Genomic DNA, 23330 nt, shown 5'->3' with positions numbered 1-23330 from the left:
CGCACCGACCCCTCTCGCTCTCCAGGCTTCAGGAAGCTATCAGCAAGCCTTGGGAGCCCGCGGGAGTTCCCGCAGGGCTCCCTAGGCTGTGGATAGCAGCCTGCTGCCCGGAGCGTGGGGTGCGCTGAAGCAGAGCGCCCTGCGCTTCGGGCAGATATCCGCAGCCTAGGGAGCCTGCTGCCCTTGTTTTTCTCCTCTAAAAACTACGGTAGGTGCGTTTTTAAAAGCTCGGGCTTCCCCCGCCCCAGCCCCGCGGCTGGGGGGGGGGGATAATTTTTTTTCTTTATTTTCTCCCAAAAAAAGTAGGTGCGTCCTATGGGCCGGTGCGTCCTATAGGGAGAAAAATACGGTATTTAGATTTCCTAGGGAGCACACCGTTGAAATGCATATTGTATCTGGAAATCTATTACCGACGAAAAAAGAATGGCAGATCAATTTAATGGACTATGCAGAATTAGAAAAGATGACAGGAAGGATTTGAAACCTGCGGGATCAGAGATTCTCAGAGGACTGGAGTAAATATGTGAATTATTTGAAAAGCAATTGTAATCAACAGATTACGCTAGTAGGATTGCAAGAAGTTTTGTAAGGAGGACTATGCGAAATATTGCAGAGAAAAGTATGAAGAGAATTATTAGTGAAAGACTATTAAAAGTAATAGTGAAACTAATGAAATGCAGATTAAGTTATAAAGACTGAAAAATCTTCAGATGTGGCTGATGGAAGTCCAAAACATTGTATAAGATAAAAAAAAAATGTTGTATGATTTTTGGAAATTTTATGTAAAAATCAATAAAAATATATTTTTTAAAAAAGAGGAAACCTAGCAAACAGTTCTCTTAAAAATTGTGCACACGGGTGCTGAAAAAGGTTCACAGTGGAGGATGGTGACAAGCGTTTGGGAAGTGGTAGAGTTTTTCGCCTCTTCCCATAAGCAGATTTAGAAAAGCAAAGTGGTCAAAATTTCGTAAGGAGTTGATACAGAAGAGAAACCACTATGGGCCCCCAAACTGTTGCTTAATTTAGGCACATTGCAGAATCGAACTTCCTCTTGTTATCAGCACCACCAAAGCAGAGTTTCTCAGAAGGGGAGGGGGAGGGAGTGAAAAAGCTCCTCCCGAGGTGACCAAAAGGACTCAAGCTCTCTGGATGACCTTTGACCAGAATGGCACCTTCAGCTGATGGGAAGATAAAAAATGTGATATCAATGTGATAAAACCAGCAAACAAACGTGAGAAAGAAGAAGAGTTCTGCTGGGTCAGGCCAAATAGGGACCATCTAGCCCAGCATCCTGTTCTCACAGGGGCCAACCAGATGCCCAAATGGGAAACCTGCAAGCAGGATTCGAACACAAGAGCATCCCTCCTGTGGCTTCCGGCAACTGCTATTCAGCAGCATTGCTGCCTCTGACTGTGGAGGCAGAGCAGAGCCATCATGGCTAATAGTCATCAATAGAACTCTCCTCCTCTGTGAATTTGTCTAATCCTCTTTTAAAGCCGTCCAGGTTGGCGGCCATAACTGCTTCCTGTGGGAGGGAGTTCCACAGTTCAACTGTGCTCTGCGTGAAGAAGGACTTTCATTAGATGCCCACAAGTCATGAGAGAAGGGGAAAACATTTTTCTACCCACTCTCTCCAAGCCATGCATACCGTATTTTTCACTCCATAAGACACACTATTTTCCTCCTAAAAGTAAGGGGAAATGTGTGTGCGTCTTATGGAGCGAATGCATTGGGCGGCAGAGGGATCCCTCAGCTACTGCTGCAGTCGCAAGCTGATAATAATAATAATAATAATAATAATAATAATAATAATAATAACAATAATTTATTTATACCCCGCCCATCTGGCTGGGTCTCCCCAGCCACTCTGGGCGGCTTCCAACAGAATATTAAAAACAGTACAGCATCAGACATTAAAAACTTCCCTAAAGATTGATGATTGATGCCTCCGCAGCTGGAGCCATGGCTCCTGTCCATCTCTTGCTGTAAAGCAAGCAGAGCAAGAGCCGCTGACACGTTCTGCGCAGCTCTCACTTTTCTTGCTTTAAAGCGAGAGCCGCAGAGAGCGTGTCAGCGGCTCTTGCTCTGCTGGCTTTACAGCGAGGCTGGAGGAGGGATGGAAGGAGCTCCGTATAAGGGCTCCCTTCCGTCCCTCCTCCTGCTTCACTCTGAAGCCAGCAGAGCAAGAGCTGCTGTGCAGCTATCGCTCTTGCTCTGCTGGCTTCAGTGAGAGCTGTGCAGCACCTCTTGCTCTGCTGGCTTCGCAGCGAAGCGGGAGGAGGGACGGATGGGAGCAAGCAAAGCACCTGTCCCGGTGTCTCCTCCTCCTCTTCTTGTTCCAGCGTCACAGTGCTTTACAGCGAGGCGAGAGGAGGGATGGGCAAGCAAAGTGAGAGCTGCGCAAAGTGGGACAGAAGCCATGTAAGCGGCTCTCGCTTTGCTTGCTTTAAAGCAAGAAAAGCAAGAGCTCTGCGCAGAATATTTTTTTCTTGCTTTCCCCCTCTAAAAACTAGGTGCATCTTATGGTCAGGTGTGTCTTATGGAGCAAAAAATACGGTAATTTTAAAAAGTTCTATCATGTCGCCTCTTGCTCTCCTCTTCTCTGAACTGAAAAGTCCCAAATGCTGCAACCTTCCTTCCAAGAGGACTTGTTCCATCCCCTCGATCATTTGACTTGCACTTTTCTGAACCTTTTCCAACTCCACCATACCCATTTTGAGGTGAGGTGACCAGAACGCTACACAGCATTCCAGATGCAGATGCACCATATATTTTCATGATGGCCTTAATGAAACAAAACCTGAGTCTCCATTGAGGCAAAAAGAAATTTGGAGGAAGGAATGCGTCAGCAGCTTTTTAACAGGGGTAAAATGAGAAAGGTAACTACAAGCATGTGTGGTGGACATGCACCAAGCTATCGCTGTTTTGGGATCAAGTTTTCAGTGCAGTGGATAAAATGCTTCTGTCATCTATTACAGCAGTTTTCAGGCCACTGACTCATCCCCAGTGCTCCCTACCATTCAGAAGAGTGGTTTGCACAACCCACCAAGAAAGATAGTTTCACCATAAAATTCAAAACAGTAACAATTAATTGCATGTGTATTCAAAATTCAATTAAAAATATTTTGTTTAATTCAACAAAATTGATGAACTTGATTCATCATCAAATTGATGAACGTGATTCATCAATACCAGCTATTACCAATAATTGGCTAGCTTGTGACAACTCGGAATCATAAATACAAACAACCGTGGCCACAGAAAATAAGTATTGAGCATGATTAGTTTAAATAGTAACTTACTTTAAATACTAATTGAGAAATATGTTTTCCTCTAGGCTTTAGCCTGGTCAAGCCAGAGGCTGCCTTGCAGCTGCCTTGCTTCTTGGTGACCCCCTAGGTAATCTCACTCCCCACCTGGGTGTGATACTGTCGACTTTGGGAAGCACTGTTCCATTAGAAAGACTCCAGATTTAGCTCTTCTAATTTATTTGCAGGTGATAATACAGACTTGAAAGATCAACCCTGACAGGATACTTAATGGTCACTGCATGTGTGACCATTGCCATTTTGGGGGAGGATCTTAAAGGAACTAATTTAACAGCCTGATACAAAAAGATTTGGCAGATAGCCCTTGTGGAGAAACATAACATGTAAGTTAAGAATATCTAGATGAAGTAAACAAAGAGGTGCATTTGCGGAAGAGAAGTGGAGCTTTATCTCTAGTACAAATATTTCAGACAACAAAAGGGGTGTGCTCCAATATATATGGGTTTGTTGAATGTTTGGTTTCTCTTCTTTATGACTATAAATACTGCACCTCTACATTTATTAAGTTTGCACAAAGAAGGCTCTTGGGATTTTCATTTGATAGGTTACAATCTTGATTTTGCGATATTGTTTTGCTAAGATTTTAATTCACCATGATTGTTATGCAACTTAAGAAAATTAAAAAGGTTGATTTAAAAAAATAAAAACAATAAGCAAACGGATTGGGAGAAGCGTTCCCTATCCAAATCAGGAACTAAATCCATGGGACAGATGTCCTGCACCCCATTGACCAAGTTTAATAGGTGGGCAAGCCCTTCTCCACCTATACCTGCCCACAATCTGATGTCAGGTGGGTGTGGCTTGTGTGTAATGGCCTCATGGGCCAAATGGGGAGGGTTCTGGTAGGCCTGAATAGGCCTGAGGGCTGGAGGCTCCTGACTATCTAAATTGTGGGATGTGAAACACATAGCAGTCAAGTACAGCATTCCTAGAATGAACATGCTAGGGGATGCTTTGTACCAGCCAGGAGAAAACTTCCTGTTTCCTCCTGATCTGGGACAAACTTACTCTGCATGTGACTAGATGTGGGCGTGGCCTAACCTGGGTAGGGGAGAACATGTTCTTCTTTTGCTCTTTTTCTCCATTTTGTTTTTCTGTTGGCAGTCACGTGGGACTAACTCCCTTATGGGATAGTTCCACATGTATATATACTTTTGTAACCTAAGTCTGCCTTCAGGGATCCAACTGTGAACTGAATGAATGTGAGTAAATTACTTTTATATTGACTTTAATAAGATTGTCGTGTCTATTCTTTTCAAGAGCGACAAGAAGGGACCTTACCAGGAATCTTACATAGAGAGGCTCAGATGAGCCTGCAACAAGCAAACCACTGTGTGTTTAAAGCGGAATATTTAAACTCTGCTAAGATATAGAACTTGCTAACGCAAGTTAGGAAGGATATCATTAAACAATATATCCTCTCCTGCCTCCCTGAACATTCCCACATAAATTGATAACCTGGCTGAAACAGAACTGTCCGCCTTCTCCTTAGCTCTGCTCTTACCTTCAAGATTTGTCCCTCCTGAAAGGGGAGTTCTTCCTCAGCTGCGTCGGGGTTCGGAGACATTGAGGGAGGGTCATAGTCAAAGAGGGCTACAAAGAGTCGGGCTGAGCCCCCAGAGTCCATTGGTTCAGGGGAAGGGCTTCTCCAAGAGTCTGCCCGAGACACACAAAAAAGGGTGCAATTAGATATGGGTCTCCCAAGCTTGGGTCTCCAGCTATTTTTGGACTACAACACCCATCACCCCTAGCTAGCAGGACCAGTCGTCAGGGGTGATGGGAGTTGTAGTCCAAAAACAGCTGGAGACCCAAGTTTGGGAAACCCAGAATTAGACCAAAGCCAGTTCTAAGCCTGTCTGCCAGCACAGAACACTTGGTCCAAGTCCTGGACCCAACAAAGCACTGGATTGATCCCCAGGCCCTGATTATTCCCTCCTCCCCAGAAATGCCTAAGACTGGTACTGGATCCCTACTTGTAGCTTTCCCCACTCACAAAAAAACCCCCTGAAACAATTCAGTTGGTTAGAGAGTGGTGGTGATAATTTGAAGGTTGCAGGATCTATCCCTGTATGGGACAACTGCATATTCCTGCATTGCATAGGATTGGACTAGATGATCCTCAGAGTTCCTTCCAACTCTACAATTCTATATTTCTATATTTCTAAGCAGCTTACCGGAATTTGTGTCGGGAGGTTCTGCTACATCTTGACACCTTCTTCGGGGACGCCTGCCTCTCCTGGTAGGGACCTGCCAAGAGGTTGAGTTCAGCAGCTCAGGGTTGCCATTGCCTGACACCTGGAAGAGAACCCTTGGCAGAATTAGTCCCTGATCCATCCTCACGAGATCTGAAAATTTATGGCCAGGGCGGAATCACACAAACACACGCACATATGCAAAAGCAAAGCTACAAGATGCAATATTCCTCTTCTGGAAACTTCTGGAATCTGGACCCAAGAAGATGTTGGGAAAGTCCATTGTGTTTGGCGTTGTGGTACAAGTTACCTCTGACATGTCCCCAAACCCACGATGCAGTGGGAGGGAAGATCAGGTCTGTGGGCCAAATGTGGCCCACCCCCAGGCCTATGGCCTTGGGGGCTCTCCACAAGCCACACCCCCTTCCTCAGTCACACCCCTCGCCTTAGGCCACACCCCTCGTCAACCCAGCTTTGACCCTTCGCTGAGAGGGCTGGAATGTGTCCTCAAATTCTGAAAACATTTAATTCTTCAGCAGGGTTTCCCTTTGGGAAGAGGAATACTGCATGGGAAGCCTCCAGCCAGCCAAGTTGATTTTGGAGTGAAACATAAGAAAAGCCACACAAAGGAGCATCACAAATGCACCACAAGCTCCAGCTGTTAGGACAATAGGAGGCGCCTCTGTTTCCAGCAAAGCACTCAGCACAAGAATCACTAAGCAAGCAAGCTGGGGAGCTGGGGAGAGAAAGCACGGTCAGGGTTGCGGCAAGCTGCGGCAATGGCGGTAGGGGAAGGGGGCAGCTCACAGACCCGTGGGTGTGACGATGGAAGGACATCCTTCCAAGGCCGCTCCAGCCCGCCTCTCCAGAGAGAGGGGTTCCTCTCCAGACTCCGGCTCCTCTCCTCGGAGGCGCCTGCGGAAGCCCTCCTCCTCCAGCAGAGCCTCCCGGGTGAGCGGCTGGGGGACGTGCTCCAATCCCCACTCTCCTCTTCCAAGCTGCTGCACCTCTTCAGCTCCCTCGGCCCGCTGGACTGGACCGACCCCGAGCGGCTGGAGGAGTCGCTCCACCCCTCTTCGCAGTCCGTGGGGGATCCGTCGGCCCTCCCGTCCAAACTGAGCTGGCTGGCCGGGGTGGACGTGATCGTCATGTCCTCGTCGGAGTCGTACTCGACGTTGATCTCCAAGCTCTCCGGGCTGAGGCAGCGGGAGAGGGTTCCGGGGCCGTCTTCCTCCCCCGCCGCCTCGAGGGGCACCGTCCTCCTTTGGCGGGGTCTCTGCCTCGCCCAGCTGCACAGATCCGACTCGTCCTCCACCCCGAGGCTGGTGATCACGTCCAAGTTTTCCTTCAGGCTCCGGGCCCTGTAGAGGCCTCCTCCGCCTTGGTGGGAGTTGCTCAGCATGGAACGGGCGGGTCGTTCTTGTATCTCCACCTTCCTCTTCCTGTTTCCCTGGGATGGAGCGAGTCCTTTCTCTCTGCAACGGCTGGGCCTTCCCCACTGGGAAGACTTCCTCTCCACAGCAATCTCAGGGCAATCCCACTCCCAGTTCCCAGGGTAAGCTGGCATTTCACTCACACCCTCTCTCCTGAACTTCCCGGGGACATCCAGCAAGACTTCCTCCTCCGACGGAACCTGGTTCCTCTTCGGTGGAGCATCCACAGGAAGAGGAGGAGCTTCTGTTCTTTTGTAGGGAGACCTATCCCGGAAGTCATCCGAAGACTTCCTTGCCAGAGGGGGTGAAACTGGTCTGTCCCAATCTTCCTCCTCCTCCTCTTCTTCCGTTACTTCTGGGATGCTGAAAAGTGCTTTGCTGCAGTTTTTTTGCAATGGCATCTCCAGGATCCGTTCCAGGATCTCTTCGTCGCTATCGGTGTCGCCAAGGTCCAGCTGTGTTCCAGCCCCGGAGAACAGGCCAGCAAGGGAGAAGGAGAGAGAAAGAGGAAATAGGTGTTAAAAGGGATGGGGGAACAGCGCTTACCTACCATCAATCCTTCGGATGGCAATAAAAGAGGGCTAGGCAAGTTCGTGGAGGAGGCTGGCTACATCTGTCAGTGGCTAGATTAACTGTGGTCGCTAAATGGAACCTCCACAGCCAGAGGCAATCTACCTCAGATCACCAGTTACTGGGGAGGGTTGAGGAAGAGCAGGATAGGGTAGCTGCCCTTGTTGCCTTGCCCATGGGCTCCCCAGAGGCATCTGATTGGCCACTGTAGCAAATGGAATGCTGAACTAGATGAACCTTTGGTCTGATCCTGTGGCTGCAGGGCTCTTCTTGTGCCAAAATCCACTGCGAAGACCAACATTATAAAGTCAGAGGAGTCCAGCTGCATAGAAAGAAGTTAGGGATATGGAGGGGTGCGTGTATGTGAACATCCAGGCTGAAGAATTGGCCAGTATCCCAGCTCTGATCTGGGCCTAGGACACTGGCTCAGCGATGCATCAAACACTAGCCTTTTCATCCTGTGTAAACTTTAGCAGGTCAGAAAGGATTTTTCTTTTTTCCTGCTTGGCTCTTCAAGTTTTCTTCTTTAGGCCTGTCTACCTGATCTACCCTCTCTCAATGATCTGTGCAGTCCGTCTGAAAAAATGTTGCAGGTATCTAGTGGAACACAAGGCTTGTCTTCTTCCAAACAACTCTTAATGGGGTATCTTCCTATATATATATATAAATGTAAGGCTGTCATCACGTAGGAGGGTTTGCAATGCCACGTGACAATCCTGGATTTGCATGAAGTCAGAACACAGACCCTATTGGAGGATTTGTAGCAAGAGGGTGGGGGGAGGGGGAAGCTGTGTGCAATGTGAGCAGGGATGGCAGCCTCTAGTAATCCATATCTGTCTGTCTGTCCATTTGTCCATCCATTTCTATGGTTTCCCATGTCTCAACATTTGTAAGCACTTCCTCCTTAGAATTAATTTGCTGTAGAATCTTGCTTCGAATTAACCATTGTATCATAAAGACAAGCAGCTCCAGTGACACAGCGTGGTTCCTGACAGTCCTGCTTCTGTGCGTCACCTTCCTCCAGGGGTTCGTCTCCTGCAATGGGTGATCTTCCTCCTCCGTAGAGGCATCCCACCTGTGTTGCTGTTCCAATACAGTCCATTCTGCTCTATTGAGAAATTCTGGCTCTTGCCTAGTAGCTCGGTAGTATGGATAGGCAGGCCTCAAATGGCTGTACCTTCTTCTCCAGCAAGGCAACCAGTTTGCACTTGCTACAGGTGTAGCTCTGCATGTTTTCAGGCAGGAAAATAAACTTGGCACAGGTATTGCAGGTCACTGCAGCATCTCCTTCACTGTCCATGTCTCTTGGTCCTACACACACCATGAGATAGCACTCAAAACACCCTCACAAATTTACAAGTCCTGATCATGAGCTCCCAGAAGCTGCAATCAACTAAACAGAACTGCTGCCGGATGCTAACTTCTCCCCCAACTCACCCATTTGCCATTCCTAATGAGATGGCTTGCCATAGCTAATGAATAGCTAAAGGTTGTGTTTCAGGTGGCTGAAGATCTTTGGGGAAAAGGGATTTGACAAGTTGATCCTGTGAGGTCAGAAGTGAACGCCCCTGAGTTCAATGGAGCATATTCCCAGGAAGAAACTATGCATAAGATTGCCATTATGCTGTACTTAATAAAACTGATATTTTGCTATGTGCTGTGTGGTGGGATGAACATGGTCCCAGATCAACAGAGCTGCTTCCATTTTGGGGTTCTTTCTGGGGGACATGGCTAGGGACTCTCCCAAACAAGGGAAACCTCCTGAACCAAGTGGTCAATGCACCCCATTTCATTCCTGTTTTTGAGTGAACCAGTCTGCTGAAGCTAATCAGATCTAGGCATGGTCAGCATCTAGATGGGGACAGGTTGCTGCCTTGAACCCCATCATTTGGAGAAGGAGATCATGATATACTTTGTTATTAACAAATGCTCCCCTGGGTGAACCCAACTGACTGACCACACCTCTAGCTTCTCCAAGCAGGTGTGGGGCACCTGTGGGCCACCAGATGTTGCTGGACTACAAATCCCATCATCCCTGGCTATTGGCCAAGATTGCTAGGGGTTAATGTGAGTTATAGATCAGCAACACCTGAAGAGTCAAAGGTTCCCTACTCATGTGATTAAGGGAACCAACAGATTACCTTCTCTCCATTTTCTCTGCCAGGGCATTCACTTGGAGCCCATTTTGATTCTCCTGCCTTGCCAGACTGCTGCCTTGCTTCCTCTTCTTCTTCCTCCTCCTCTTCCTCCATGATATCAGACAGGTCTGACCCGCGGCTGTGGTCAGTCAGAAGAGTCACCGGACGATTTCCCGCATCAGATCTTTTCTCTCCCTGCAAAATTTTGAAAATTTAGAAATTTAAAAAGATGTTGCTGTCAGTGAAGAATTAAGCCCCACAAAATTTATCCAGGAGCCAAACTGAATATCGGAACACCTGAAGCCTGCCCAGCTTCCAAATCTTCACGTTTTGAATGTGAATGTTCAGGTTCTAATCTACATTGATCTTAACCTTGCAAACTGGGATGCTTTAGGCTTGAGTTTAGCAAGCAACAGTTATGAAATCTCTGTAAGGATTTGCTGATTTGATTATGTAAATGGGAACACAAAAAGGGGAGGTGCGAGGAGGTCAAGAAAACAAGCTAATGAGTTTAAAGATACAAAAAATGGATTTGTTTTTACTTTTTTCTTACTTATTTGTTTTTTGCATTTTGTATGTTTATTTTTTCTTTTTTCTTTTTTATGTATTTTTGTATGTTTTCTTTTTATTTATCTCTTTTTATATGTTTTCTTTCTATTTTGTAAACCTTTGTTTTTTGTAAAATCTCAATAAATATTTTATTTAAAAAAAAAGAAATCTCATAAAATGTTAGTTGTCCCATTCTAAATACCATTTGTGTGTCATCTATCAAAAGGTAACCACTGTTGCATGTCAGCTGTCCGGCACAAAAGCAAACTGGCATTGCATGCCAATTCCCAACAGAAATAAAATACTAATACAATTGCAGGTGGACAACCTGATAGAATCAAGTGTGAGCTACTGCTGAATGTCAACTATCAAGCATAGTCAAATGCTGTCTACCATTGCATGTCAATTATCAAAAACTATTCATCGAACATTGGCATGCATCTGCGCTGTGAAAATCTAGCATTTGGTGGCAAAAGTTCATACACAAAATCTGTGTGTGCATGTTGACACCTGATAATAACATCAAAACACACAGGCCTGAACATTTTGCATATGAACTTTTGTAACCGAAAGACGGATTTTTGCAGCGCAGATTCATTTCAGCTCAATTGTGTCCCAAAGCACTTTGTGGGAATTGACTGGCCCTCGAGTTAAGCAAATCCAATCAAAACCCTTTGAACAAAGGAGACGGACCTCTCTTCTGACCCTGGGCGCCGGCAAGGAGTCATCCCTGGGAATCTCCTTCAGCAGCTTCAGCCTCCCGGAAGATCCAGCCACAGATTCTGGGGCTCGCCTCTCGCTTTGCCCTGAGTCGGCGGACCTGTCCTCGCCTTGCAGGGAAGACCTGCTGGGTGGCAACAGCTTCGTTCCCAGGCAACTTGGATCGTTTTCTGCCCCCCTTTCAGGTGGGGGCTCTTTCGCCCCCAGATTGGCAGAGCAGGCTTCCCCTCGGCTCGCTGCCTCCTGCGCTCTGGACACCAGCAGGGGCTGCTGGGAAGGAAATGGTTGCAGCAAGAAAGATCAGACACCAAGAAGAGCAACATTTGCAACGGTGTGCTTGGCTTTCCTTTGACATGGATAGCTATCACTTATGATCTGATCAGGGCCCTAATCCTAAACCTAACAGCTGTCAGCAGGGTTTAACAGAGGGGCCAGCAGGTCAGTGTGCCAGCCAGGTAGACTGAGGCATCGACCTCGAGCCGGTGCAGCAATGGGGCTGACACTCAATGGCAGCAGTAAGGTTCCTGATCCAATGGATCCTGGGCTGGTTCATTCCTTCCTCCTCCTCCTCACCCCCAAATGCCTTGGATTTTCACCAGGGAACACGTCCGACAGGCGGATGCAAATGGCTGAACTTACGAAAACAGAATTAAAATGAGCTTGCGCTGCATTTTGGCTGGGCCGTTTTTAAACAAAGAGTCAGGAATATAGAAGTAGATTAGAAGCAGCTACTGGATCAGGCCCAGGTGGAACAGCATTCTACTCTCCCATTGGCCAACCAGATGGTTCAGTGGGAAGCCAGCAAGCAGCATCTGAGCACAAGAGCTTCCAGCAACTGTTATTCAGAAGCATTGCTGCCTTATTGACCCCTAATCCTCTGGTCCAATCCTCTTTTAACACCATCCAAGTTGGTCATCATTGCTTCCTGTGGGAGGGAGTTCCATAGTTCAACTTTGTGCTGCGTGAAGTGCTTCCTGAGGGATGGTGGTGGGATTGTATGAAATGTATGTTTGCTTGTTTGTATATTTGTAATATGTATGTATTAATGTTGAATTTTTAAATAATAAACTATTTGTTTATAAATAAATAAAAAGAAAATACTAAGGTGAGAGTCACATCCACTGCCCTGCACAGTTTTGTCTTTGAGTCCTGCCCACCACTGGTATGCAGCCCCCAAATGTTTTCCCCACAAAAGAAGGCTGCCCCACACCGTTGCCCTAGATACAGTCCCTTCTGCAGCCTCGCTTCCTTTCCCCGGCCTCCCCAAAAAGAAAGGCCCCACACTGACCTGGTCGCCCTCTTCAGACCCCTTCCTGAGCATGGCTGGATTGCCCTCAGTCACTGGCACAAAAGCATTCCCTTCGCCTCTAGGTAGAGGACCCATTTCTGGAGGTGAGCCCTGCGGCACATGTGTCAAGGCAGCCCCGGTGGGAGAGGTGGACCCATTGGGGGAGGTCTCTGCCAGCAAGGCGCTCCCAGACTTCTTTCTGCTGACGCCAGGCTGGGAGGTGGATTTGGCAAAGGAATCGGCGGCGGCGGCTGCAGGGGTGTCCTCCGTCCCGCATGCCTGGGAGGTCTGGGAGGTGAGGATGTCCCGCCCCTCCCTGCCCGGAAGCTGCACGGCAGGCCCGCCAAACTCCAGCGGAGAGGAACAGCTGGTGGCGTCTCCCAACAGAGCCAAGGGGATCTGAGCAGGCACCGAATCCACTGACTCGCCGTAAAGGGACACAGTTCTTACGGAGACTTCCTGGCAGACCTGCAGGATCTGGAGCTGGGAGATCTCAGCCAGGACGCTGCCAGCTGTCGGAGAGGTCACTTCCATCACCTGCAGAAAGGGGTCACCAGGGGGACAGGTAAGAGGAGCAAATCCAACACCAAATTTGTTATTGGTGACCCATGATTTAAGGTGGTTTAAAAATCATTGTTATGATTATTATTACTTATATTAGATGCTTATTTTGTCATGGCAACCCAAAGTAACTTACAATGTTTTAAGCCAATGATAAACACATACATGCATTAAAAACAGCATTTATTTTCTTTTTTAGTTGATTTTTAATGAATTTTCCCCAGCCACATCAGAAACACACAATGAAGAACACATCATACAAAACAAAAGTTGACAGTGAACTCAGTCCTGGAATTACACAAAAACAGGTAAGCTGTAGAAATAGCAATCTGGAAAACTGAAGAAAGTAATTTATAGTTTTTTAGGCTAAAGGTCAATTTTTTAAAAGGTCAATGAATGTTGAAGATCTGGGGGAAGGCCTGCTCCTTGCTGTCACAAAACAAATTCAACAAATGGAGACCAAGTAACTTTATAGGTCGAGACCAGCACTTAATAAAAATGAATTGTATATAAAGTTAGATCATTACTTGTTGAATTTAAATCCCACCCTTCATTGGGAGCTAACAATGGGTGACAGTTTGTGGATTTCGACAGGTCTACTTTGAGTATGACTAAAGCTGGATACCCAAGCATAACAATGACAATATCAACAAAACAATGCTTCTGTTTTAATGCATTTTTAATCTCCTGTTGGAAGCCGCCCAGAGTGGCTGGGGAAACCCAGCCAGATGGGCGGGGTATAAATAAGTAATTTAACATAATATAATATAATATAATATAATATAATATAATATAATATAATAAAATAAAATAATAATATTCTGCCCAGTGCATTTCATCTGCGTCCAACGCAAAGCGGGTACCTTTTGCCCATCTGCGTACACAGCGTAGCCAGTGACTCGCACCCCATTGGACGACCCTTCTGCGTCGATGGTGACAGGCAGCCAGCTGATCACCAGAATCCCAGGGCTGGGACCAGCCTCTACTCGGACATCCAGGGGAGCATCTGGAGACCCTGTAAGGGATTAGTTTCAAATGAATTGCACTCTGTTTACTCTCTGGAGCTTGCCCTGTGCACACTGCTGGAGAAGCGGCAAAATTTACTGCACTGGTGACACCGCAGGGGAATCTGTGCTGTTCAGAAGGCAAAGAGGGCACACGTTCAGAGCCGCAGCCCCAAGCCATTTGCAATGTCTAGTCTTCTGCTCTTGGTTAATTTTTTTGTGTGGCTTAACGTCATAAAAACAAGGCGAATAGCTGCTGGCAAGTTACACATGATTATAGCAGCTCAAACAGTCAGAATCTTATGCTGGACAATTGGTACCATCCACTCTAGAATATAGCTATAACGGAGAAAATGCATCATAATTTGAGATTTCAACAAGGACTTAAACTTCTAGGCACTTTTTATATGATTTGGCATTCCTTTGTTACATAGACAATGGAGCCATCACTTACAAGACAACCCTCGTCACGAAGCTTTGCATTTCCCCTCTTTCGTTTATTTCATTAAATTTATATCCCGCTTGATTGTTAAAACCCTCAAAGCGATTTACAAAAAAGGTAAAACAATAAAATTATCCGTAAAAATCATCAACAACAATTTAAAACTTTCAAAAATTCAAAACATCAATTATATATTTTTAAAAGGGATTGCGACGTTGCATTCTAGTGATTCACAACTTTTTGTTTAAAATGTCCCAGAGGACTTTGTTGGTAGGCCGTATAAAAATGTTGTAATAAGTAAATACATTAATAATTTAATAATAATAATTTAAAATCAGCAGTAAGCTAAAAACAGATTTAAAAACAAATCAGCATTCAAGATATCTGGACAAGCTTGCCTAAACAAAAATGTTTTTAGCAAGCAAGCGCAAAAAAAAAAAAAGTACAGTGGTACCTCGGGTTAAGTACTTCATTCGTTCCGGAGGTCCGTTCTTAACCTGAAACTGTTCTTAAATTGAGGTACCACTTTAGCTAATGGGGCCTCCTGCTGCCGCTGTGCCGCAATTTCTGTTCTCATCCTGAAGCAAAGTTCTTAACCCGAGGTACTATTTCTGGGTTAGCGGAGTCTGTAACCTGAAGCGTATGTAACCCGAGGTACCTCTGTACAGGAAAGGCACCTGCCTGATCATTAATCGGCAGGGGATTCCAAAGTATAGGCATCATAGCTAGCAGCCTTTGGCAGCCTTCTTCTCCATGAATTTGTCTAACCCTTTTTGAAAGCCATCCAAGTTGGCGGCCATCACTTCCTCCTGCAGCAGGGAGTTCCATTCTTTATCTATGTGCTGCGCTGCGCGAAGACGCTTTTTCTCGACTGAGACTCACCTGCTGATGCCGTTGTGAACTGGATCTCTGCGGAAAGCGGCTGATCCTGCTTCTCCGGGGCCGGTTCCCCCAGCGCCTGCTGCTGCGGCTGGACTTCCACCGTGGCCACGTAGGAAGTGCTCGGGTTCAAGTTCCGGAAGGTGTACCAGTAGACTCCCGCCTTGGCGGCCTCGTGTTCCTCCCCGTTAAGGTACACGGTGTGTGGGAAGTTGCTGTTGCTGGGCACCCAAGAGATCTGCGCTGAGGTGGCCGCTACGCTCCGCACCCTGAGCTGGGTGGGGGCCACGGCAAACCCGCCCCCGGCAAGGAAAGTGCACCGCAGCCGGTCAGAGCTCCCGGCCTCCGAGACGCTTTGCACGGAGAGGCGGTAGGTTCTCGTTTTCAAGTCCAGCCTCTCGACGACAGCCTTCGTCTGCGATCCGGCCTTCACGGTTTGCCGCAGCTCGGAATCCACGTAGAGGTTGTAGCTCTGGATCTCCAAGGAGCCGGGGGTGGTCAGGGGGGGCTCCCATCCCACCAAGAGGCTGCTGCCAAACTGCTTGATGAGGGTCACCTTCCTGGGGTAAGGCACTACTAGTGAGGCTCGTTCCTGCACATGTGGTGGAAGTGCAAGGTGGTTAAACCCATTTTGGCCCTGAATGTTTTCTTTGATCTCAAATGTGACTCGACAAAACTTGCTTCCCGAACCCTTCTTGGGCGATCTTCTCTTTTGACCCCTCCACCACATATACCGTATTTTTTGCTGTATAAGACTCACTTTTTCCCTCCTAAAAAGTAAGGGGAAATGTGTGTGCGTCTTACGGAGCGAATGCAGGCTGCGCAGCTATCCCAGAAGCCAGAACAGCAAGAGGGATCACTGCTTTCGCTGTGCAGCGACCCGTCTTGCTGTTCTGGCTTCTGAGATTCAGAATATTTTTTTTATTGTTTTCCTCCTCCAAAAACTAGGTGCGTCTTGTGGTCTGGTGCGTCTTATAGAGCGAAAAATACGGTAAATATCACACAGATATCATTTTAATTCTATTCCTGTTTAATTACATTTTAATGATTGCCTCTTCTATGTTTTTGCTCTGTTTTATCTGCCTTCTGGAAGAAGGTACAGGGTTATAAAGACTAGGACTAGCTGCCTGAGAAACAGTTTCTATTCAAATGCGATTTTGGTTTTAAATGCAGTGTAAGGTTGTCTCTATGGGAGTATATTGTATTTAATTATGGGGTATCAGAGTTTTTAGGGGGCTAACCAGGCTGGGATAGCCGGGATAGCAGGCTTGTTGGTTTTGAATGTCTGATGTAGACTTTTTCAATTTTGTTGTTCTGTATGGGACAATGACAATAAAGATTATTGTATCGTAAGCCACCTGAGTCCCCGACTGGGGAGAATGACAGGATATAAATAAATATTATAATCGGGGCTTTTTTTCGGAGCTCATCTCCAGCACCATTCTAAGAGAACAAGGGAGAAGTTCATGATGAGCTCCGGCACCTATTTTTTCTAGAAAAACAGTACTGATTATAATAATAATTTAAATTCCACCTCGGTGAAGCATGATTGTTATACTGGTTTGCTGTTCTTATTTCATTTCCCTGTATTGCTTTTATTTTTCTTTCCCCCTCTTGCTTGCCTGTTTCATTGGTGCCTACACCTTCCTGTATGCAACAAAAAATCAATTTAATGTTGAATGTTGGGGGGCACTACCGTATGTATGGCTCCCTCGTCCTCTTCCAGCCTGGAGGGTGCTGTGCTGGCGCTGAGCTCCTCGGTGGAGCAGTCGCTCCTTTCCGTGCTGCTGAGGCTCATGCTGAGGGAGCTCCTTTCCAGAGGGGAGCTCTGGGAGAGATCGTGGAGCTCCTGAGGCAGGAACGTCACAAGGTCCTCGTCCGAAACTCGCTCTACAAAGTTGGAGGGGACCAGGCCTCTCCGCCCATCCATCAGCTCCCCTGGAAGTCAAGGTCAAGAGGTGACAGGGTAGAAATGATGCTTAATTTTGTTGTGTGTGCTTCAATGCGTTTTTATATATATGAGTGCCATCGTTATATTTTTGACACTCTGCAAATCTCTTGATGCTGTGCCTCCAGCACTGTGTCCCCGCCCCCCATTTAATAGTTATTGGAGTTTTAAAATCATAAGAAAACATGTACAGAAGGGAAAATGAGAAAGAAAGAAGAGAGGGAGAGAAGATATCAGAAAAAAGGACAGGAAAATGTATTATGCAGTAGCAGCACAGACGTGGAACGCGAGCACAGCAAAATATTGTTGAGGTTTAACAAATACTTCTACATATTTGAAAAAAGAAAACACCGCAGTAATTAGTAATATGCCGAACAGCATGGTTTTAACTATGCAAATGAGGATGCTGGTGGTGGTAATGATGCGAAAATCTTCTGTTCTTTGGGCTGGCACTGCTTGCTCCCCAGAATTCTTGGACTCCCCACCAATAATTATTTCAATAAGCAAGAACATTACAAATAATCTTCAAAAGATGATGATGCCGTACCTTCAAAGAAGCCATCTTCGTCCATTTCTCCGTAGACGTAAATGTACTCACCGGCCGTCAGCGGGAGTTCTGCTTCAGGGTTCTCGTTGGGGCCGGCAAATGGATTGTAGCTGAAATGGGAACAACAGGAATTGTTTTTACACAGAAAAGTCAAGAGTGACGCTAGGCAGCTGGCAGTGCTGTCTTGGAAGTCAGCAAGACACTGGATGTATAGGCAGCAAGCACAAGATCTGAAGTCTCACTGCTGTACGCTGGTGATAGTCTATCCCTATCAACAGTCTAGCCACAGCATTTTGCAGCAGCTGGAGCTTCCAGACCAGGCCCCAAAGGTAGCCCCACACAGACTGCATTGCAGGAATCAAGTCTTGAGGTTACCAATAGCTATGAACCACATATATTATGACTCTGAGTGCTAGTTACTGGGAGCCACAAGTGGGAAGAGTTGCTGTCCTGCTCGTACCAGTGTGGGTGCATGACGGGCCATTGGCTTCATCCAGCAGGCTCTTCTTATGTTCCCATTAAATGCATCTGGTTGGCCACTGTGAGAACAGGATGCTGGACTAGGTGGGCCATTGCTCTGGTCCAGCAGGGCTTTTCTTATGCCATACACCACAAGTGTCCCAGAAAAACAGGGACATCCCGTTTTTTTCTTGCGAGAGGACAGTGGCCATTTTGGGCACTGTGATCTCATGCAATTTCATGCCATGATTCCCCCCCCCCCCCAAAAAAAAACACTTCTCCCTGAGCCACGACCTCATGTGGAACCCCAAAGCACGTGTTTTTGGGCTCCATGCCCCAACAAAGTGCTTATTTGGGGGAGGAATCACAGCGTGAAACTGCATGAGATCACAGCGACCAAAATGGCCGCCGTCCTCTTGCAAGAAAAAAATGGGAAGATGGAGTCCCAGAAGATGGCATCATAGTTTTTGCCTTTGTTGTGTCAGAAGGTATGTTGTTTTCTTATGAGGCAAAAGCCACACAGCGGTTTGGAATAGCTCCACCCTGCCTTAAATTGTGGCAGACCTCAGTGACCTTGAAAATGTGAGAGAAGCGAATTCAGATTCCAAGCCTCCTCATTCCCACCAACATGGAGACCCTACCTGTAACGAGCTAAGAAGACTCGGAGCTTCACTGGACCCTGGTTGTCTGGTTCTGGGATTAGTGAGATCGTGTCGATATCCAGCTCTTCCATTTCACTGGCTGTGTCCACCTAACAAAAACGACAGAAGACAGTGAAATAAGGACACCTCTGCTGTGGGAAGGACAGAGCAAAGGAGCTAGTCCATCTGAACCCAGTCACCAATTCTGGTCTCCGTTTGAAGCCCTGTTATGAGTGCCACATAATACCTGTTTCCACATTCGAAAGAACTCGAACTTCTAGTATGGCAGGACCTACACCTTGGAACTCCCTGCCTATTGACACCAGGCAGGCTGCCTTCACTGTACTCTTTTGGGTGCCTGCTTAAAAAAAAAGAAAAGAAGAAGAAGCCTAGACCAGGACTAACCTCAGGGGTAGGGCAGGATTTGGGGCTGTTCTGCATGGACTCGGATCTTGAGGAGCTGGACTGGGACTCCAGTTTCCTGACCATTTTCTTCGAGGCAAGCGGAGGGGAATTTGCATCTGGGCTTCTGACCACAGCGGGCACCACAGGCTCGGCAAGGCGGGAGATCCTTTCCAGCCCTCCATCTTGAGCTTTCTGGCTGCACCGGGGAGAGATGGTGGCAGTTTCTGGATCTGAAACCGAACAGCATATACATTATGCCAGGCAGAGACACCAAGCAAAGTGGTGGGTGCAGGGACAATGGAACACTCTGGAACTGGGGAGCTTGTGGCCAAGAGAGCCACAATGCTGCACTTCAAAGCCCACCTCAGGCAACAGGTTTGACTCAGATTTACCTCCAGTCCCCTGTTTTAATTACTGTGTTGTTCTAATTGGATTGTTATATTGCATGTTTGGTACTGCATTCTCTGCCACCACCAAAGAAGAAGAAGAGGAGGAGGAGTTTGGATTTGATATCCCGCTTTATCACTACCCGAAGGAGTCTCAAAGCAGCTAACAATCTCCTTTCCCTTCCTCCCCCATAACAAACACTCTGTGAAGGGAGTGGGGCTGAGAGACTCCAGAGAAGTGTGACTAGCCCAAGGTCACCCAGCAGCTACATGTGGAGGAGCGGGGAATCGAACCCGGTTCACCAGATTATGAGTCCACTGCTCTTAACCACTACACCACACTGGCTCTCATACTCTAAAGAAGCAAATCATACTCTACAGTTACTGAATCTGGGAACACCATGGCATCTGGATTATTCTAATGGCACAAAAGAAAGCAAAGAGAGGGCTTCCTCCTTCTCCATAGTCACCTTTCTCCTTGAGTCCCTCCAGGAGCTGCAGAGAAGTCTGGCAAGTGGTGAGGGTGACCTCGGACGTCACCTGGGAGGAGGGCGGAAGACCAATTTTCTCAGTTTGGAGGCGAAACTGCTTGAGCTCTTGAGAGAGGAAGTTAAACTGCTCCGTGTGGCTATGGCACTGTTCCTCCAGCTCTCTCACGCGGGCCTGGGGTGGGGAAAAGTTAAGGAAGAGGGATAACTTGGCTGGGATTCCTGCATTGGACAAATGACCTAATAGGCACCTTCCAACTCTACAATTCTAGGATCCTTTGATTCCAGAAGAATGTCAGAAGGAACTTGATGGATCAGTCCAAGGTGACTCCTACGGAATCTGGTAGACTGCCTCTCAAGCTGGATGCCCCACTGAGACATCGCTTCCCATCCCCACAGCAAAACAAGGCTGTTGAGTGAGAGCAGCCATTTAGGCATGATGTCTGCCCTCCAGCACCTGTCCGCCCCCCAAGCTCAGCATCTCCAGCCTGTGGCAGCTGCTTCGACCTGCCTAAGGGTAGGGATGGCTCTGTTAGGACTAGTGCAGCTACAACCAAACAAGCCACCAGAGGGGAAAGCGGACTGGTGTCATCACGTGTCCAGATCCTCGCACACATAACAACATCCACAGCACACTTCTAACTATTTGCCAGCACAGCAAATGCACGGCACTGCTATCCCTTTGTGCCACAAAGATCAAGAGCAAGCAAGACATTCTCAGTAAGAGGTGCCTGACTAAGGGAAGACTGCATCAGCGAGCAATGTAGGGCACTTAAGTAAGTGAGCCAATTTGCATGTCATCATAACTGCAGGGGGGAGCTCCAAAACCACCAGCCAATTCCCCTAGAAGGCAAAATTCCTTCTCTCTCCGCAACACCCACATTTATTGCTGTGTCACCAAGGGCTCATGTGTACCGTATTTTTCGCTCTATAACACGCACCTGACCATAACACGCACGTAGTTTTTAGAGGAGGAAAACAAGAAAAAAATATTCTAAACGAAACAGTGGATGTATGATTTTTGTGGTTCATGCTGTGGCCACAGACGTGATCCGACGGTGAGTTTGGGGTAGCCCAATGCAAAAATCCTGAGGATCCACGTGGAGCCATGCTTTGTAACCACGTTTTTGCGCCATTGCAGCCCCATGAAACAGTGGGTGCGTGTGTGTTTTTTGGTGCAGGCTGTAGCCATGGATATGCTATGTGATCTGATGGTGAACTTGGGGTGACCCAGTGCAAAAATCCTGAGGATCCATGTGGATCCGTGCTTTGTAACCACGTTTTAAGTGGGGAGGGAAGGAAAAGCATTCAAGGGACAAGGAACACGCGTGGGGTGTGTGGAGAAGGATGCTGCTAATAATGCAGAAGAGGGGTTTAAGGGGAGAAGGAACACGCGTGGGGTGTGTGGAGAAGGATGCTGCTAATGATGCAGGAGATGGGTTTAAGGGGAGAAGGAGCTCATGTGGGGTGTGTGGAGAAGGATGCTGCTAATGATGCAGGAGAGGGGTTTATGGGGAGAAGGAACACGCGTGGGGTGTGTAGAGAAGGATGCTGCTAATGATGCAGGAGAGGGGTTTAAGGGGAGAAGGAGCTCATGTGGGGTGTGTGGAGAAGGATGCTGCTAATGATGCAGGAGAGGGGTTTATGGGGAGAAGGAACACGCGTGGGGTGTGTAGAGAAGGATGCTGCTAATGATGCAGGAGAGGGGTTTAAGGGGAGAAGGAGCTCGCGTGGGGTGTGTGGAAAAGGAGCTTTTCGGTGAGCTGAGCGGGGAGGGGGGAGGGAAAGAGCACTGTTGCTTTAAAGGAGCCAACCAGACAGCAGCCACTTACAGCAGTGTAAGCAGCTCCTTTCCTCTCCGGCTTTGCTCCTTCTCTCCCTCTTTGCTGCTTTACGCAGCTAATGGTGAATCCCCTGCAACCCAAGTCCTGCTCAGCGGATCAGCTGAGACGCTGGGAGAATCGTAATTTCCCCCTCTCCCTCATCCCGTGCCCTCCTGTCCCCAGCAGCCTTTTAAAAAACTTTTTTACTGGTTTTCACTGCGCTCGTGGCTCAGAGCCCTCCTGTGCCCTGCCGTCCCTCTGCAGCCTCATTGCTCCGTTTAGAGAGCGCACGGACCTTTGCTAGCTGAGGCTGCAGCAGCTGTTGCTGGCTACACGGCGCTTTTCCGGCTCGCTATGGCTCCCGTTTGTCCCTCCTCGTGTGTAAGCGGCTGCTGCCCACTTTGCTGCCATGGCTCTCCTTCCCTCCCTCCTCCTCGGCTCCTCCCCCTCCTCCTGGCTGTAAAGCAATCAAAGCTAGAGCCGTGCAAAGCCCTGCAAGCGGCTCCCGCTTTGCTTGACTGACGGCAGCCATGGCTCCGGTCGAGTGCATTCGCTCCATAACACGCACAGGGATTTTCCCTTACTTTCTAGGAGCAAAAAAGTGCGTGTTTTGGAGAGAAAATTACGGTATATTTAGCAGTGGTTCTTGCATTGCAGGGGGTTGGACTAGATGACTCTGCAGTTCTATAACTATATAACTTCTGGCTGTTTAACTGGAGAAACAGCCTTTTGGGGCCTGAAAGCTTGCTCTTGTTTTGCAGGATGAGCACATCTGCTCATTTGGAATGGAGAGACCAATAAACCCTGAATTTCTTTCTGTTCTTCTCTGGCTGTCTCCCCACCCCAGTCCAAAATTGGTTGAAATCTGGTATTTCTCCATTCCAAACTCCTTCTGGGAAGCAGTCCAGGTTTGGTTGGGAAGGTCATTTTCCTAAACACAATGAGATCAGCAGTACCTGCATGCAATCCAAGGAATTCTGTCAGGAAAGAAGAAGGAAATGAGCAGAGGAAAAGTGATTAACTGCACCCAGGCATCTTCCTGAAACAGTAATCCTGATGCGGAATCTAGATTTCAGAGAAATGGCTAGGAAACATAAGGGTCCTGCAGCTGGATCAGGCCAAAGGCCCATCGAGGCCAGCATCCTGTTAAGAACTTAGTAAGAACCATAGCTGTTAACTTTTCCCTTTTCTTGCGAGGAATCCTATTCGGAATAAGGGAATTTCCCTTAAAAAAAAGGGAAACGTTGACAGCTATGATAAGAACTTGCTGCATCAGGCCACAGGGGGCCCATCTAGCCCAGCATCCTGTTCTCACAGTGACTGACCAGACGCCTGTGGGAAACCTGCACACAGGACCCAAGCACAAGAGCTCTCTCCCCTCCTGTGGTTTCCAGCAACTAGTATTCAGGAGCATTGCTACCTCCAACTGGAGAGGAAGAGCATAGCCCTCACGGCTAGTAGACATCAATAGCCTTCCCTTCCTCCATAAATTTATCTGATCCTCTTTTAAAGCCATCCAAGTTGGTAG

General features: G+C 47.5%; 1 protein-coding gene across 6 annotated transcripts in view; it reads right to left on the bottom strand.

The window, feature by feature from the left end:
- TSPOAP1 (TSPO associated protein 1) overlaps positions 1 to 23330 on the bottom strand; it is a 55628-nt gene that overhangs the window by 10802 nt on the left and 21496 nt on the right. For 3 of the 6 annotated variants that reach the window (XR_014542045.1, XM_083588147.1, XM_083588148.1), the window contains exons 12-25: positions 22759 to 22779; positions 19962 to 20154; positions 19106 to 19335; positions 18701 to 18810; positions 17601 to 17710; positions 16802 to 17043; positions 15109 to 15697; positions 13644 to 13795; positions 12220 to 12756; positions 10905 to 11201; positions 9666 to 9857; positions 6333 to 7409; positions 5504 to 5624; positions 4834 to 4985 (exon numbers count right to left, since the gene is read on the bottom strand). Coding sequence is in view for 5 of the 6 variants with exons in the window: in XM_083588147.1 (XP_083444273.1) it covers positions 4834 to 4985; positions 5504 to 5624; positions 6333 to 7409; positions 9666 to 9857; positions 10905 to 11201; positions 12220 to 12756; positions 13644 to 13795; positions 15109 to 15697; positions 16802 to 17043; positions 17601 to 17710; positions 18701 to 18810; positions 19106 to 19335; positions 19962 to 20154; positions 22759 to 22779 (4023 nt within the window). In the remaining variant the exon portion in view is untranslated. The remainder of the gene's footprint in view (positions 1 to 4833; positions 4986 to 5503; positions 5625 to 6332; positions 7410 to 9665; positions 9858 to 10904; positions 11202 to 12219; positions 12757 to 13643; positions 13796 to 15108; positions 15698 to 16801; positions 17044 to 17600; positions 17711 to 18700; positions 18811 to 19105; positions 19336 to 19961; positions 20155 to 22758; positions 22780 to 23330) is intronic. The other 3 variants (XM_083588149.1, XM_083588151.1, XM_083588150.1) reach the window with 3 other exon arrangements.

The sequence above is a fragment of the Podarcis filfolensis genome (assembly GCF_964270895.1).
Source record: "Podarcis filfolensis genome assembly, chromosome: 15".
NCBI lineage: Eukaryota > Metazoa > Chordata > Lepidosauria > Squamata > Lacertidae > Podarcis > Podarcis filfolensis.
Note: the sequence above shows the minus strand (reverse complement) of the source record. Positions and strands in the feature narration are given on the sequence as shown.